The following is an 18,973-nucleotide window of genomic DNA, read 5'->3' on the forward strand; positions in this document are numbered from 1 at the left end:
CTTCTTGACTCTGCCAGTCTAATCCCTCACTGAGTGCCAGTCAAGCAGGAGCTCCACCCTCATCCCTGCCAGGGCACTGTGAACCAGATGCTGTGTAAGACGCGGGCACTGCTCGCAAGGGCTTTACTCTGCTCAGTGATGCGTCAACACTCCTAACATGGCGGTAGTATCTACTTCACAGCACTGAGAACAAGACCGTATCTGACTTCAGCATAAAACTGGGTACTCACTCTGTGAGCCGGGTGTTCAGCTCCCCAACGTCGTGCACGTCAAACCAGCCTATCTCCTGATTCATTATAGCATGGAAAAACTTCTGTCTGATTTTGTGTATCTGTCTTCCAGCTGCCAGGCACCAAAATGAAACCTGAATGTAGGCAACTATGAGCACACCAGCACCGATCCCCGTGTAATAGTAGGCATACCTGTAAAACAAGAACACTGTACATGCTGTGTTCCAATCAGCCCTTCTCTCTGAACACAACTGAGCCTCACTCTTCAGCTCTAGCTGGTACTTCACCATCCTTAGCAAACCAGAAGGGGCTGTGAGGACCAGAGCTGTCACTGTCAGCATCTACCTGTGTCTGTGGCACTACAGAAGAATGGCTTTAAGGTAAATCCCAGCTCTTAACTGAACTACCTTGTAAACCAGGCAGGATGCTTAATAACCCAATTTCAATTATGTATTATTACAAAAAGAGAAGGAATACATTATGTCTGGAAGGTATTCAGGCCAGGGTCTAGTACATAATAACTACTAACTACTCAGAGAATGCCAGTGATATTAAAAGGTCATTAGTGTACTGACACATCTGTTCAGGTCAACAGTTGCAGTCTTGTCTGCTTTTATTACAATAGTCTCAATTGATGAAGCCTTTAGGGTGGTCTGTACACCTTGGAAGAGGGAAAGATGTGATGGAACTTGTTAGAAAATAGAACCAAGAGGTGGAGATGGTCCTCCGATGTTTTGAACTATTAGTTTAGCAGAGCTTGGAAGATGAATGATAGCAGAAAATTGATAGTGTTTCCATGTTACATACTCAACTGGGTATTGAGAGCTAACCTAAAAAGTTCAGTAAATCGAATAGTTTCCCTCCCATTTTAAACATACAAGCAAACCTTTTAGAAAAGTTGAACAAGTGCTTTCTTGCCTTGTCTCTATAGCTAAAACTACTACAGCTTCATTAAACACTCTGTATGTAGGTTAAATAGAAACCCTGTTTTGTTTTCCTGGTGCTTTCCATGGAACTTTGGGTCTCATCCATGCTAGCAATATACTCTACCACCAAGCCACATCTCTTTCAAGGAAAATATCCTAAAATGAACTGAAGGATATCATTTGGTATATTTAAAATGTTCTTGACTAGCATTCTGAGAAAAAGAATGCTTATACCAATTACTAGGATTTAAAAATAGACATAGCCTTTTATGTTATGTCCACAATTTCAAGAGCAACCTATCAGAGTGCTCCAAGCTGCATCTTATAAACTATACTTATTAAAGGTATAATTGGAACATTAAATTTGAGTTAATAGATAACTATATAATTAATTAATTGCTCTCTAAGTGCTAAAGCAAGAAAGAGTTCAAAGCAAATTCCATTTAAGAAGCAAAACTTCCCTCATAGGATCGAAGACAGATCAGGCACCAGAGTGACCTCGAGTGATCTAAAGGTATAACATTAATTGGCAAGCTAAGCAATAGTGGAGGGACCACCTCGAATGCCCATTCCTGATAATGAACTTGATGTCTATAACCATCCGGGAGCCTTCATCCTGTGACTGATGGAAGCAGAGGCAAACACACAACTAAGCACTGAACTGAACCCAAGGAACCCAGTGACAGAGAGAGAGGAGTGATGAGCAAATTGGCAAAGAATGGGCTGGCAAAACCAGCAGAGACAGCTGATCTGAACAGGGGAGTGCTCTTGGACCCCAGACCGACAGTGGGGAGGCCAGCATGGGACTGATCTGGACCCCCCAAATGTGAGTGTCAGTGAGAAGGCCTGGGCAACCTATGGGGCCCTGAGCTGTGGATCAGTGTCTATCCCTGGTATACAAACTGTCTTCATGTGCCTATAGCACAAAGAGAGATGCTCTCTCAGCCTGGACTCTTAGGGGAGTGCCTTGACCCTACCAAGAGTAAAATGACAGACTCTAGATATCCCCTATGTGGAAGGATTTGGCAATAGGGTGGGAGGGAGGGGGGGAAGGGGAGTGCGGGAGGAGGGGAGGGAGAGGGAACTGGGATTGACATGTAAAACAAGCTATTTAAAATTAAAATAAAAAATGATAAAAAAAGAAGCAAAACTTCTACATGAAATACTGATGTACTTTTGTAATACATTTTGTCCAATTAAGAAGTAGTGTTTCTCCTGTATTAAAATTTTCCTCATCACAGTGAGATTTATAAGTATTTTAGCTTCATCTTTCATAATTTTAGTGTATCTCTACTTTGTTCACAACTACCAGAGAAATCATAGTACAGTACAGAACCATTATCATCTGATTCACCAACACATGCTTTTGGACATATATTACAAGCTAGTAAATGTCAATAGACATAAATCATTAACAAAATTAAAGAGTCTGCCTATGTCATTTAAGGACAGAGTGACTCTATTTCTTCGGGATGTTGTATTTTCCTATTTAGAATTAGATGTAGAGTTTGAAGAATTTCTATTGGCTTATATCATTTACCAATGACTGGAAACAGCCAGAAAACAAACTCCTCACTAGGGAGCTATTGAAAATATCTACTGTGAATTCAAATATATCTAAAGGTTTTTCCACCTCCATGCATATGGTATTTTATCTTTGCAACTGCATACATAAGTCTAATTGAGGTTCAACCTTAACTTAGTACATTTTATGATACAAACATTTTGCTTTAAAAATCTATAATAGATCTCCCTTGAAAACTAATAATGGTAGTCTCAAAACTTCTAATTTTATTATTTTAATGTAAACCATAGCTATATCACTCTAACTATATCGATACAGAAAAGAATAATAAAAGTAAAGATAGCATGTAATTACGTGGTCATTTCTTCTTCCAGTTTGCTAAACAGGTCTGAAGCATTGAAGAGAGCTGGAATAACACAGAACAAACATAAACACCTTTAAGTTTCTTTGGTTCCATTAAAATTCAGCATACAGAAATACCAAAAACTTATTAAGAAAAAGAGCTCTAAGTGACTCAGTATCATTGGTGTAAAAGCATTTTGACATCTGTTCAAATACTGCCCTGCCGACCGAGTATAATTACACACAACCTATGTTCAGCGATTCATATTTGCTAGAAAAAACATACAGTGACAAATATTACTACATGCTTGACTCTCAAGATACACTAAACATAACAATATAGTTTTCCGCTTGCTTCATTTGAGACAGGATCTTATGTAACCCAGGTTAGCTTCAAATCTCCCCTACTTACGACCCTCCTGGATCTGCCTCTGAGTACTGGGACTGTTGGAGTGTAACATATGTGATTGTTGGGGTGTAACATATGTGACGCTGGGGACTGAACCTAACACACGAATGCAGGGCTGCATACATGCTGGACAATTGCTCTACTCAGTTATTACATGTCAATTATAGTGTTATAAATGAAATTGACAGGCATCATTCAATATTATGAAACACTAATGTTGAACTGAGTATAATCAAAACTCTTTCATAATTTCACTATGCCTATAAACACAAATTACCACTACTCAATGTTATTTTCAGGTCTTTCAAGTATACATGTGTACACATGCAGAAATATATGCATACAATTTTTTGAAAAATTGAATCTCAATGTCAACGGAGATTTTTGTTGTCTGCAACACTTACTGTTACAAGCAATGATGCACCACTACACAATGGTATAATATGTAGATATCTATAGCAAATATTTAATAGGAGAAATTACCACAATTAAGACTGTAGATGAACATTTTAAACCTTGGAATCACTGCAAAAAGGTTAGAGTATGGGAAAGATTCATAAAGATGAATGTGATTTGGCAGGTGTGAAGAATAAATAAAAAACCACCATTGGCAAACTAAGCGGAATGAACTGAAAGTCTGTAGCACATTTGAAGAGAGTATGTTCCAGTTTGGATGGAGTATGGGAATGTGTCGTTTGGATGTATGGAGCAGGATATACAGTAGAAACATAGTCAGAACTAGGCCACCATGGAATACAAAGACAGACTAGTAGACATGCAATAGCTGTGAAGTAAAATGGATACAGTCAGAAGTGTGACCCTGGGAAGCTTTAACATTCAACAATGTATAATTTTAAGAAACCTCAAAGAGGTGGCCTGGAAAAAAATTAAGGAAAATTATGAATTCAGTGTTGAACATTGTCTTTTGTAACTGAAGATGTCTAGCAAGTAAGTGTCTAGAATATGTCTACCCAGTTCTGGAGGGAATTCAGACATGAATCCTAAGGAATCATATGCTAGAGAACACAGGTAAATTTGGGAGAGGAAAAACACCATGTCTTTTTAGCTGTAAAAGCAAGATGTCACACAGAGTGCAAACAGCAAGCTATGCCTAGTCACTTGGGGAACTGGAAGGGCGTGACAGAGAATAAAGGAGCAACTCAGAGATGGGAAGGCAGCAGTCAGGCGGAGTCAGGGGCTGCTTGCCCTGTGCTGGGCAGCAGGACATCCCCAAGACTGAATGTTCAAGTTAAGTTCTGTTCTAATTTTTCAAAGATAAAAGAAGATATTAAATCACTTGGTGAGGATTTTTCACAAAAATTAATCTTGGAAAATCTCTTATTGTGGACTTTCTATCTTCTTTAACTAGCCAGGAAATGTTTCTAGGTAGTTCGTTGCCACAAAGGTCTATAATTGTCAATTCAAGATAAAATTCTCTAACAAAAATATGCTTTTTTTTTTCCTCCATGTGATTCTAGGTTGGATACTCCACATCTGAACACTCCTTATCTAAAATTCTTGGGACTAGAGATATTTCTGATTTCAGAATTCTCAGTCTGGAATACTTGCATATCTGCTCCTAGCACAACACCACTAATCTAAGCCTTAAATCTCAAACGAGAGGCCTGATGCTCAAAGACTGCCAGAGTCTGGGCCAGCTTTTGAGATGTTCAGTCTGTGTTATCATTTTAATTTTATCAGGAACCAAAATAATTTTCAGAAAAGCTCTTTGGCTATTGTGACTTCTGAGTCTTGAGTCATTTTTGTACAGCTTGAAAAGAATAAAATGTCAAGGTCAAAACTGGCTGTCGTTCATGTCTGCAATTGGGCTATACATCTAGCACCAAGGACTGCTGCCCAAAACAATAGCAGCAATGAAGACCACTTGAGTAGTATCAAAAGTTGATCTTATTTTGTGGTGAGAAAAACCAAGAGTTCTCTAGATTACAATGGTTCTATTGGCCATTAGCTTAGTGAGGATGGCAAAGCTAAACTTCGCCTAGCTTTTAATAGATTACTCAGCCCCTTGACTGCTATCTGGTCCCGACTGCTGGAGTCTCACCTTTCTGGTTTCCCACCACTCTTACTCTTCTCCCTCAATTCTCCTTCTCTGGATCTTTGTGCTCTTCCTATACACTAGTGATTCCCAGAATTCCATGAACATTGCCAGGGTGAGCTTAGCCACTTGTACAGTGTCTGTCCTTTCAAAATCTGCATCTGGAGATGTTCAAAACCATCCTGTCTTATGACTAATGCTCTAGGTCCTCAACATATTTTGGTTTTTGTGTTTTATTGTTTGATAATTTCACACATAGAGATAACATGTTTTTATTACATCTGTCCCATCTCTTTCTCTCTAATTCCTTCCCTATTCCTCTGCTTTTCCCTTCTACCTTCATGTGCTCTTATTAAAACCCACTGAGTCCACTTAGTGCTGCCTGTATGAGCTTGGGTACCAGACCATCTACTAAAGCGTAAGTTGCCTCTCATGGCTTGCATTTCTAATGAAAACCAGCTGTCCTGACCCAGAAGCTGTCACCTGTGTACACTTCCTTAGCTAGGGGCAGAACTTCCTGAGCCTCTCTCCTATCCATGTGGGACTCAGACTGGCTTGATTTTGTGCAGTTCTTGAGCATGTACTCATAGCTGCATTTGCTTCATGCTTGACTGTAACAAACACTTCCTAACTGAACTTTCCACTCAGAACACATCATTCAGGTTGTCATAACATCTCACCTTTGGAGATAACAATATAATCCTTACATTTCATTTATAATCTTCAGTGATAGTTCATGCTACAAAGGATACAAATCTGTGACATATACCTATATTTATTCCTTTGCAATCTTTCCATAGTATACACTATGCACAACAGAAGAGTCTTTTTGAAATTTTAATCATGATCTTCTAGATTTCTTTTTGATATTGTTTTTTCAAAACAGGGTGTCTCTGTGTAGCCCTGACTGTCCTGGAACTCACTCTGTAGACCGAACTGGCCTCAAACTCACAGTGATCCACCTGCCTCTGCCTCCCAAGTGCTGGGGTTAAAGGTAAGCACCACCACTGCCCAGTGATTTTCTGGATTGTTTAACCCATCTTTCTTCTGAATTCTAGCAGCTATGAAACTATGCAATCACTGTTACAGCAGAAAGCTGCTGTCACAGAAATGAATAAATAAATAAATAACAGGATTATGTAGCTTTCTTCTTGGCTTTTGCATTCCCCAACCCTATTCTTTTAAGGGTTGAGGAGGAAAATGGCCAAAACCAAATACTGTTTAAATTCATGGGACAAAGATCCACTTCTTAGGACTCAGAAATATTTTCTGCGTGCCTCAAAGAAGAGACGCAGTTGAGAACTGATGAAAGAACAGACCCTGAATGGTCCAGGAAGAGAAGCCAGCCTCTGGCCACCTATGCAGACCCCAGAGTGAGAGCTCAGAAAAGGAATGATTGCATAATGCATTGAGAAGACACCCACAGGACCTGGGGAAATTCAGAGGAGCTGAATAATTCCAGTGCTCCCAAAGGAATCAGCGGGGAACAAAAAAGCTTGACTCAATTCCTGTGTAGGGGAGAGAGTATACCTCAGTGGTAGAGACTGCCTCGGTTCAATCCCCAACATCAGTCTAATAAACACCGATATGCTGGTCTCTCAGGTGAGACCTCAGTTGAAACATCTAAGCTACCCCAAACAATTGCCGCTTTAGATAAAGAAGGACTCAGAATTTTAATTATGTTGTATAAAAGTTGTTTTTGCACACTTGGGTTCTAAAATATCTCACTCACTACACAAATTCCCAGTCTCCACTCACAGCACCTCGTCACCCCCTTCCAGAGCTCTCTCTGACTCCATAGAGTCCCATTCACCAAGGAGTTTGCTGTTCTCCAAGTATTCTATCCACTTTTTCTTCAGTTCTTTTTTCATTTTCTTTCTTTACCTGATTATTCTACATTATCCCCCATGCCGAGGAAAACAGTCCTCCTCTACAAATAAGCCAAAAAAAAAAGTGACCTCTTCTCAAATGGCTTCACCTTAGCATAGTGGCTCACCCTGTCACAGAATCTCATAGCAACTGACACATGATTCAAATTGCGGAGTCAATGTAGATTGGAAGTATGACTGCTTCTGTGTGTCACTTCTCATTCCCCTGGGTGTAAAGTGAGAAAAACTGGATTATGTTTTCTCTTTGTATCCCCATGCTCAGCTAGTTATGTCTCTATAACCCAGCCTGTTCCAAAGATGGACAAGTAGTCTCATAAAGTCATCACCCCACCAGATGATTTATCAAAAATAGTCCATCCAGGCGTTCTTCTACTTATAAGGTGAAGTGTCACATAAGATTAAATATGAAAATAGTCTGCTGGGTCCTATGTAGTGAGGACAGTCTTTTGTTAAATCAAGTAAGACCCCAGAGAAACTTCACTGTGCACACAGCATGACTAAATTATACTCTGTGTCCTTTAGGGAATCACATCGTGTTACAGTTTTACCCAAACGAAGTACCTCAAAATGTTTAGAAATGTCAACTACTGAACACTCAAGAAAAGTATAAGTAAAAATATGCAACACAAACATATATATTTAGGAATATATGTGTCTGTATGTAACAACTTATGAGAAAGAGACCATGGATTTGAGAGAGGAGAAGAAAGGAGGAAATGATATAATTATTTTATAATCTTAAAAAAGGTTATTTTTCAATCCACCTTCCACATGGCCTTATTTCCATACACTAGGTATACCTAGAAGGAGAGACAACCTTTCTAAACCCACCGGGGTTACTATTCTAGCAGGGAATTCTTCCACCTTTAAGTCCCAAATTTCATGAGACAGGGTGACACCGCTGAAACCTCTAGCCAAGGTTTTCCCCAAACTTCCTTTTTATCCCCTATGGCTTTTCCCCACCCAAGAGGCCACAGTAGGCAGGCAGAGCAACCAATGAACAAGATAATTTCAGAGAAACGACTTCCAGTAAGCACTGTAGTGATGTTCTCACCACTGTGAGAACGAACAGGCAGGCAGGGGCGGAACCTCCTGAAGTCAGGAAGAAGTCCAAGAGCAATGAGATTCATGGCACAGGTGGGGATGAGCATGTCACATGAGCCACGGAATGCAAATTTGTTCCATGCTATGGGAAACCTCTGGCACAGACATGAGCAGACTTCTGTTTTTTGAAAAACTCACTGTGACACAATGTGGAGAACTGGACAGAAGCAGGCAGGAATGGGAACATAGCAAGGAGTCAGGAAGATGGAACCATGTATGAGAAAGACTGCAGACACAGCTGTAGCTGGGGCGAGGAGGCTGGACTCTCAAGGGGAGCTCCGCTTTGTGAAAGGTGCTTCCAGAGGCCAGCGGTAGAGAACCCGGCTCCGGCTTGCCTTCCATTTCTTTCAGTTTGGGCTGTCTCTCTATGAGATTTTTTCCTGGTGATCTTTCATGACAGGTGTCACTTACCCAGAGGGTTTTCTGATTTAAAAGTCATGGGAAGCCATAGACATGTCTGATCCACAGGGCCCCTTCTAGCTCTAAAAGATTATGATTTCAGAATGCTCCAGCAATCACAAGCAGGGGAAACCAGACTCTTCGCCTAGATGATCCACCTCCCACACATCTGTCCAGACGGGAGCCTGCCCTCAGCACCGCAGGCTAACCACCAGTGACACAGATGGTCTAGCGGTCATAGCCTCCCACCCCTGCTCCTTTCCCCCTATAAAGAAGAGTTGTGCCTGCCGACTGACCAACCCGCCATTCTGATCCTGCTACTTTCAAAATGGTGCTGATCCTACCGCCAAGACCTAACCACCTTCCAAAGCCACTGCCTCCAACACCATTGCAGCAAGAGTTAGGATGTCCCCGTGGTTTTGAAGGATGTAAGCACTGTCTGTCCTTAAAGGGGTCAAAAACAATTCACATCTAGGTGATGGAGAAGGAAAGCAGTATGAGCAATGACAGAGTTGGAAAAAAGACCACTAGATAAAACATGACGCGACACAACTGTCTCTGAAAAGGTCTGATGTTTTGTTGGTGGAAAATGAATGGATCAATACAGTCCTAGCCTGAGCTGTGGATTAATCCACAGATGGACTCGAAGTTTGAAGACATTCTGGGGAGGGGATGGAAACATTGAGGGGTGGGGATAATGGGAAGAAACTGGAAGCAAGTCACTGGGAGCATGCCTTTGATGAGCCTCTTGGCCTTGGGCTGTCTCTGCACACCCTCATGTGTGTCTGTACGTGTCCCTCCATCTGCCACTTCCTGGCCACTCTGAGGTGAACAGCCCATCTTCCACATGTATTCTTGCCACCATAATTTCCACTTTTTCTCAGCTTCAAAGCAACTGATTCAACTAAACTTGGAATAAAATGCTTGAAACTGTGAGTAGAAATAAACCTGAAAATTCCTTCCTTCAAGGTCTTCCTCTTAGGTAGGTGTCACAGCGCAGGAAAACAGATGAACACAACATGCTTACTTGAGTGTTGCTCACCAGAAGTCAGTTCTGCTAGTTTCTTCCCAAACTAGGTCAGATTTCAACATTTGAGTAATTTCCTTATTGACAGCTAAGTTCAACCCCTGTCCCTTCGTACTGTGTGCACAGCATGTCTAGTTAAGAGCTCTCACTGGTAGAGCAGTGTTTGCATTTAGATTTCACACAACACTGGGTAAGGTTAGAACAACATAAATGCATGCATTACGTCTGCTGAACTACTACAGAACCCTGAAAGATGAGCTTATTCCACTAGAAGCCAATGAGATAGCCAATCAGCTGCACAGCTTGCTGCTAAATATAGGAGTACAGGATCTGAAGAATTCAGAGAGCACCGCGGACTCTCCTTGGGCGAATGTCACAAAGGAGATATGACAGTTCATTGTTGACACAGGATATTATTGCAAGCTCTTTGAATATCATGAAAGGGGGGGTGGGGAGCAGACAAATTTTACAATACTCAAAAATAGTATAAAAATGTCCATCTTAAATCATTATTTGTATTAACAGAATTGAAGTTTATCTCAGGTAAACTACAGGTTCTTTAGGACAACAAAGTGGTTTGTTTCTAGGACCCAAGATGATTACCAAAGATTCCATTAATGTCCCTACTAATATTTACATGACTTTTTTTCAGGGAAAGAATCTACAGCATGCACCAGAGACTTAAAATCCAGATGTTGACATCCAAAGTCCTGGGTTTAATCTCTAGCATCAAATAAAAAGAAAATTCCAAATGCTGAAGTATCTTTGTAAGCCAAGAAATATCAATATCTTTTCAAGGTATGTCTTTTGGAGCAGTAATAGGAACTGAACATAGGATTTCTTGCATGCTAGGCATACCACTGAGATATAGCCTCATCCCTTCTTAACATTTTCCCCACCTATAAGCCTTTCAGTAGTCTAGTTGAGTAAGAATTCAATCTCTGCTTGGCTGGGGTGGCCTAAAGACTGAATCTTAGAGCTGCTAACCTGTCTCCCCCAGTCAAGTGTGAAACATACAAAGTCTTTCAACAGTTCATCCGCTTTCCTGCTCTCATCTTGTTTCTTACGAAGCAAATGTCTTACTTTCAAAATCATGAGAAAATTGAAATGCAAAACCCTCTTCACCACATTTAGACTTTTTGTGGCTGCAGTTTCCTGCAGTCGGCCATGAGATTGTAATACCTCACGTTATCACAAGAGGAAGGGGGTGAGAACAGCACTGTAAGGTATTTTGAGAAAGAGAAAGAGACCACATTCACATAGCTCTGAGTACAGCATATTGCTATATTTGTCCTATTATTGTTGTCACTAATCTCTTATTGTGCTTAATCCATAAATTAAACTTTGTCATGAATATGTAAGCATATGAAAAATATAATATATGCAGGTTTCTGCACTATCCATTGGCATGAATTACATGGTGACCATCACTATGTGACAAAGTTCCAGCATTTCAAAATTGCAGACCACATTTCTCCAGAACCTTTTCCTTTCATTTTTAATGATTCTCACTATTAATGGCCCTCCCTTTAGGAAATTTTGTTCATGCTTTAGTAAAGGATGAAAACGTACACAATGGTAGCCTCTATCTCCATCCCCTTGGAACCAGTAACCCCATTGTGCATTATACCAAGAACAGGAAAGTTAGAGGTTTACTAGACACACCTGACCCTGAGGATGAAATGCCTACAACTCAGATTCAGTCTGCGGCCACTAAGGGCAAGAGTTCAGTTAGCAAGTACAAAGAAATCAGAATGGTTCAGTATAATGGGAAAGAGTAAGGCATCAGAACCCTCCCTTTGGGGAGCATTATGGGGGAATAGGCCCATATAGTAAGACTAAGAAACTGTAATACAGTGTCTGCTCCCCAGAAGAAGTCATTTCCCAAGGTCAGGCATTTAGATAAGCGTCTCCCTTCCCTTGAGGGCTTGAGGAAAGTCCCTGCTTGACAGGACAGTCATTCTTGTCTCCAGTAAGAGGAACTTGTGGCCCTTCCATTAACATGCAGCTGGTGCCGATTGTCAAGGTCAATGCTAGATTCCTCTATCCCTGATCTCAAGCCACAGTCCTGCTCTCATGCCCCCAGTCTCCAGTTTAGTCCTATGTGCAACTATACAGTATGCAAGGTGTATTCCTCTTTTGCTTTAACCCTGCTGGCAGTTATCCTGATTCACCCTCAGATCCTGCCCACATCCTCCTCTCCTCCCCAGCCAACTCCATATGTCCTCTTTGAGACCCGACCTCCCCCTCACTGAAGCGGGTCTCTGGCAATTCATGGCTATGTATCCATCGGAACAAATCACTAGCGAGTAAAAGGGTCTGCCATCGTCAGAACGTTCTCACAGACCACCACCTCATGTGCTCACTTTGGACTGTGACACTCACTATTCGCTCCCTCTTCCTGGTTTTGAGAATGAACTGTTGCACCTATCTTATGCAAACATTTCCTGAGCACTGGATCTCATCCTTTCTCCCAAATCCCTTCTAACAAATCTCTTTAACCTTTTCTTGGTCCCATTTCTCCATTCCTGGATTTGCTCCCACAGAGCCTAACCCATAACAATATACAAAACACAATTGCTGGTATTTACTGCCGCTAAAATCTGCTGTACTTCCATGGTATCTTATTTGAGAGTGATTGTGTTCTTCTAGTTTCTCGGGTTAAAGGGTTTACAATCATCCTAGAACCTTCTCTTTTACCCACAGTCTGTCATAGCCTCTCACAATTATCTCTGATTAACCACTCAAGAACCTGATGAGATTCCTCTACTTCTTCTTGAAGCTTTATAGATTCCCTCTCTTTATACATAGCTCTGTCAGCACTCTCACTGGTTACTCCAATGCTTGTATCATCTTCTGAAGCTCACTACAAGAATGAGCTGGATTCCACACCCTACACCACCTAGACCACTAAGCACAATAGTGCATCCTTATTAAGACCCCACAAAGAATCACTTTAGGTTAGTGTTTTTTGCAAATTTCCAACACAATCAGTACCATAAACAATACTTACAGTCATTAAAAGTAGCATTTGGGGGGATGTTTCCTACATTTGCAAAGCTGTCTGTCATGTCTCCAAACACCAGCATCATAAGCGGGAGTGCAACTCCATGGATAATAGCAGCGAGAGTTCCCACCAGCATGTACAACCTATCCAGCCAACCTGCATAGCGAAACTACAAAGAGAAGAAAATAAAAACATAGACATTGGTAACTTATATGGCTGTTTTCCTCTACTCCCGAAATCTCTTTCAAATCCAAACTTTTTTTTTTAGGTACTAGCTTCTGGCATTCTGGCCCGCCTTTTCGTGACCTGGCAGTGCGGCTCGCCTGCACGCATGCCCAGTAGGCAGGCAGTGCCTTAGCCTGCTGTATGGTCCTTGTGTACATGCGTTGCGCCCCTCCCTTTAAAAGGCAGAAACTTGCCAGCTTTCTCTCTCTCTTCTTCCTCTTCCTCTCTCTGTTACCCTCTTCCCACCCCTCCCCGTCCCCCCCCCCACTCTGGCTCTCTGTGTTTCTCTGTGTCTGTCTCTCTGCCTCCCCGTTTCTCTCTGTGTGTCTCTGCCCCTCTTTCCCACTCCCTTATAAAGAAACCCTCCACTTGATGCCCGTTGTATGGTGTGACTCCTTCCCGCTGTTTTTAAAATCATAGCACCAGCTACTAGTTCAAGTTACCCTCTTTCATTTGCCTCTTTGCCCTCTACCCTAATACAACAATTGCTTAATAAAAAAAAGGGGGGGCATCTGATTCATTAGTGAGTCCTGTCTTAATTCTTCATAATGGAATAGTCTATCTTCTCTTTTATATGAGAGAATTATAAACGTTGTTGATGAGGTGATAGCAAAGATATCATAACCATTGCTTTAGTTCCTAAGACTGGAAACCACGTTTTGCTTGACGGAAAAAAAATCCTGAAAGCCAAACGCCCCCTTGAAGATGCCACCGAGGAAACATAAAGATCTGTTGCACCAAGGTATTATTATAGCTGTGAAATAATTTCAACATATCTGGAAAAGAAAAACAATTACTTGGATGGATATTTCCCGGGGACATGTTCTCTAAAGGCAGAATATGGTCACAGTGAATGACTATTGCAGACCAGCACCATCTCTCTAATCACAGGCAAGCCACGAGAGGAAAAAGCAAGGCTTATCTGAATCCAAAAAGTGATGGAGGATAAATAGCATGAGAAAAGTTAGTCCACGGTGTGTCTAGGGGCAGTTCACACCTCTGAATGACTCGAGAAACCGTGAAGGACTGAAAGAAAAAAAGTAAGAGAAAATGAAAATAGAAGGTGCCGATGTTAGGATTCAGGCATTATGCCAACATGCCCCTTGTCACCTGGCAGGATGCGCTCAGGCAGCACCTTGGCCAGCCAGGGTCCTGTGGCTGCTATGTCATTGTGTAGTCTGTAAGTAGGTACAAAGGTTTCTTTAAGAGGCAAACTCCGCCTACCTCTTTCTGTCATCTCTCTGCAAAGGCAGACAGATCTCTGTCTGTTCTCTGTCTCTCCCGCCACGCCTCCCCCCCCACCCTGCCTTTTCTCTGTCCCTCTCTTTCTTCTCTCTCCCCTCGTCCCACTCCCTCCCTTTCCCAATAAAACTTCATTCCCATGTAAGTTCTGCCTGACGGCGTGTTTGTCATGGGATCCTATGCAGTCCCACCTCGAGACGTATTATAACAACCGAGCTAACTGTAAGAGTCTGCAGACAGTCTCTGAGAAAAATGGCTGTGATGTGATGCACCATTTAGCTACAGGTAGCATGTTTGTAATCATGGGAGGAAAACTAGGTAAATGAAAGCATGAAGAGCAGGGATCAGGCGGTAGTACCAAAATGGCTACGAGTCTACAGGCGGTTGTCCTGTGTCTACATGTAGAGCTTTCTAACACAGGGAGGAAATAGGGTAAAAAGTCTTAACTCTAGGCAGGAGATGTAAACCAAAGTAAAGATCAGGAATCTGGGAACACAAAAACACAGAAACCAAGAATGTAAAGCTTATATCTACTTCAGAATGAAACTGAACTAAAAAATGGTACTGAGTTAAGTATTGCAATGGCAAATGGAAAAACAGGGAGTTAAAGAGCTCTGGCCAGTACTTAAAGGTACTCAATATAACAGGAGCCTAAACAAAGACAAGTTTTCAATTAGTGAAAGCTAAAGGTTGCCAATGTATTCTTCATCTTGTCTAAACAAATGTCTTTTTCCTTTAAAAAATTCTTTTTTTTTTTTTTTTTTTTTTTGGTTTTTCAAGACAGGGTTTTGCTGTGTATCCCTTGGCTGTCCTAGAACTCGCTTTGTAGACCCAGGCTGACCTCAAACTCACATAAATCTGCATGCCTCTGCCTTCCAAGTGCTGACATTAAAGGAGTGTGTCACTACTGCCTGACTGAAATTATCTTCTTTTAAAGAATCTATTAAATATGCCAAATACCACATCCTTCCGAAAAGGAAGGGAAGGTAACGGATAGACAAAGAATTCACTCATCACCATCATCATCAGTATTCTACCTCCAGAATTTCTCATTGACGAAAATGAAAACAAGGGAAGCGACGCATGATAATACCTCCTGACTGTTTAACTCAATGACAGATACAGGCCACAGGTTATACACCAAAGATATCTCACTGCCGAAAGCTTAAAGAGCAGGAGGAAGGGAAAGCAGAAAAGTACAGCTAGTGTACATTCTGTATGCTTTGCAGCAAGAGTAAAGAACAGACGTAACATTGATCATTCTCTCCCCTGTGGAAATCCATCATAGAATAAATGGCATTTCCTTTTAGTTTTGAAGGAAGAGCAGGAGTTCAGAAGCAAGATGGAAGGCATTCTGGCCAGAAAGAAGACCAAGCAGAAGCAAGAAAGACTTTGAGAAGATTAAAACTGCTCAAGTTCAAGGTCTGATATAAAAAACACAAAAATAGAGCATATTAACTACTAGGTACCCTTCATGGTGATGGGAAACTGGAAGAGTCAAGTGTTTGAAAGGATGGAGATCAGGGAAGTCTCTCGAGTGTTGTTTGCATTCTTATCCAGGACATGCTATCCAGGATGCAAAACCCTCAAATCTGAGGCAGAGTTTTATAGTGGTAGTCATAGGAGTGACTTAGGTCATGTAGGAAAAATAAGGGATGCGCAGAGTAAAGACAAATCTGGACACAAAGCAACAGAAATAGGATGTTAACTTTTCTTGACCTTGGAATAAAAAAAGGAAGAGAAAAGGTAACTAGCAGAATGTGATGCAAAGCCAATGAATGGGACTATTTCAGGATGCCCCAAATTTACAGGTAAGCCAGACAAAGACACGAAACATAGGTAAAAGCATAGGAAGTAAACAGGGGTAATATCCTACAAAACAAAGGTAACCAGGGAAAGGCTATCATCTATAGAAAACAAAATTAGTAGGTGAGGCAAGATAGTTCCATGATGCCCTATGATCCCTTTCCATTGCTAGGGGAGGGGTATACAAGCTGTCATCGTCATGTCAAACAAGTGATCGGAGAGTACCATAAACAAATGGGGAATACCTAGACATTTGATGTCTTTAGAATTATGAGTCATAAGGGATAAAAATTCCCCCATGTAATTTGTTTGCTAAAAATGTTTCTTATGGATATAATAAAACATTTAGATGTAATTTCCATATAGAAAAACCCAAGCATGGAAAACTAAATCTAATGACGTCACAAGGCAGTGACATAACTAGATTAGCAGGTGGGATATTCTATAGTCCACTGGTCCATCCCTTTCAGGTGATTCTAAAGAGAAAACGATGAATTTTGTCACCAACTGTCTTATTTTGGACAAATCAAGCATAAAACAAAATTATTTAATAATTTGGAAAAACTGAATACAAAATCATAATAGTAAGAAAGTATTGCTCATTTTGCTAAATGTGATAAATATATTTTATAGGAAAAGTTTCACAGAAAACCCTTTGAAATGAATAAAATGAGAAGGCTATATATGAAATGCCAAGAAACTTGTGGATGTAATGGAAACATGACCTGGCAGTATGTTAATAATTCCTAGCAATGCATGATGGATGTATGAGTCTGAAGTTTCCTATTCTATCCTTTTATATTTGAAATTTTACTTAGTAAAATGACAAAGAGAAGATATTTCCAAAGCGTGGAGACGTATTTCTCTTCATCTCAGACTGGAATGAATGAACTAAGAATGAATTCCAGCAATAGAGATAGAAAGATAAGTCAGCTCTCTCCTATTCCTTTGTGACTTCTGGAAGAAAGAATGAGATCTGAAGAAAGTAGCAACACAGTGTTGAGTAGGATGGAAGCCTCCACCAAATGTCTCAGTTGTACAATTTATTAGGAAAGTGACTGGGGTGGGCAAGTAGAGGATCTATTAGTAACCTTGAGTCTCGCAGAAGAGGGGCAGAAGGCTGTAAGTGCCCGAGGACCAGGAAATCCGCTGTGAGGTTGTGTCTCCTAGTAATGACCGGGAAACTTCACTCGTGATAACAGGATAAGACTCGCATAAACAAGACCTGAACAAAACATGCAAACGTGGATGGAGAAAGTCTTATGGGGGCCTCACCTCCAGACAAAGAACCATAGGTGACTAAGAGCTGCTGAGAGAGGGAGAACTGGTCTTTCTCAGGAACGAACCCTTAATTGGTTATCCAATACCAAGTGTCAGTCCCAAAATCATACACATATAAACAATACTAAACGGACTCAGCAGGTAGAATTTATGTATCGATGCATATATACACAATTAAGTAACCTGGCCAGGAGGCCAGGAACTTGAGGGGTTGACATACAGAGGTGGAAAAGGAATGGGGGAACATTATGAAATTATATTATAGCTTAAAGAATTTGAGCCTCGGTTTTGGAATAAAAAAATTCACACAGCTGTTACAAAGATTACCATGTTGCAGAAACTTTTATCAAGAAGGTAGTATGAAACATAAAATACCCCATTACTATAATTGATTTGCAAACATAACAATAAGAATTTACAGTCAAAGAATAAGCAGACAAATTGTAACATATCAGATGCAACGTAAGACTGGATAAAGGCATTACCAGCTATAGTTGCGGCCTTTAAAATAAAAGGAAACTGAAAATTTTTGGTTGGAGGCTAGCAAAACGGGCAGAGAAAGTAAACCATGAACACAAAATTACTGGTATTGAAAGCTAAAAGTGGATAGTACAGGCAGGAAAGTAGTTTAGATAATAGTCACAACTTGATTAGCAATGTGACCTTACTGTGACCCCTGGGTTACAGAGGAAGATCAGTGGGTTCATTCACTCATTATAAGATTCACACCTGACTCTAAGTACTGACAGTAGCAGTGGATAACACAGGTCACCTGTCCTTAGAAAGCTTAAACTGTGTGCAGTTGGTAATTAGAAATAGATATGGCTACTATCCACTTAGTGTCTAGGTAGCTATTAAGTCTCTAGAAACAGTTCTAGACCTTTGAAGAGTAAAAGTGAACAAAACATAAAAACACCCCACTCTCATGAGCACACATTCAGGAAAAAGAAATATCACAAGTGAGGAAGTGGTTAAGCATTTAGAGGCTGTAACTTCAAACTCAGACGGTGACTGATGGGTCAGTGAGTTTAGACTGGCAGGTGGGAAATATCTCTGAGATGAGAGACCTCAGTAACAGGAAGGAAGTTTTTCATGTGGGGATCTCTAAACAAAGTATTTAGGTCGGAAGAGCACATACAAAGATGCTTGTATAGACATGAGTTTGGTATACATTAAAGATGCTTGGGTAGACATGAGTTTGGTATAAAAGATGATTGAGTAGACATGAGTTTGGTATATAAACAAAGATGCTTGGGTAGACATGAGTTTGGTTTATAAGCAAAGATGCTTGGGTAGACATGAGTTTGGTATATACTAAAGGAAAAACACTACAGTAAGAACAGAGAGGCCAGAAGATCTTTCCGTGATTAACTCATAAAAAGGACAGGTCATACCATAAGTGATTTGTATATTACAAATCAGCTTGGTCTTTACTCCAAAATTTCCCTTAAATAGAAAAGAAAAAGCATTACAACCCTTAAGTAGAGAATAAAAGCAGTACAACA

At 40.7% G+C, this 18,973-nt stretch overlaps 1 protein-coding gene across 6 annotated transcripts in view; it reads right to left on the bottom strand.

Annotated features, from left to right (window-relative positions):
- Nucleotides 1-18,973, bottom strand: part of Abcb1 (ATP binding cassette subfamily B member 1) — a 145,258-nt gene that overhangs the window by 48,118 nt on the left and 78,167 nt on the right. For all 6 annotated transcript variants that reach the window (XM_040735824.1, XM_040735825.1, XM_040735821.1 and 3 more), the window contains 3 exons: nt 12,921-13,083; nt 3,036-3,087; nt 231-422 (listed from right to left, as the gene is read on the bottom strand). In XM_040735824.1, coding sequence (XP_040591758.1) covers nt 231-422; nt 3,036-3,087; nt 12,921-13,083 — 407 coding nt within the window. The remainder of the gene's footprint in view (nt 1-230; nt 423-3,035; nt 3,088-12,920; nt 13,084-18,973) is intronic.

This window comes from Mesocricetus auratus, unplaced genomic scaffold (assembly GCF_017639785.1).
Source record: "Mesocricetus auratus isolate SY011 unplaced genomic scaffold, BCM_Maur_2.0 Super-Scaffold_100051, whole genome shotgun sequence".
Classification (NCBI taxonomy): Eukaryota; Metazoa; Chordata; class Mammalia; order Rodentia; family Cricetidae; genus Mesocricetus; species Mesocricetus auratus.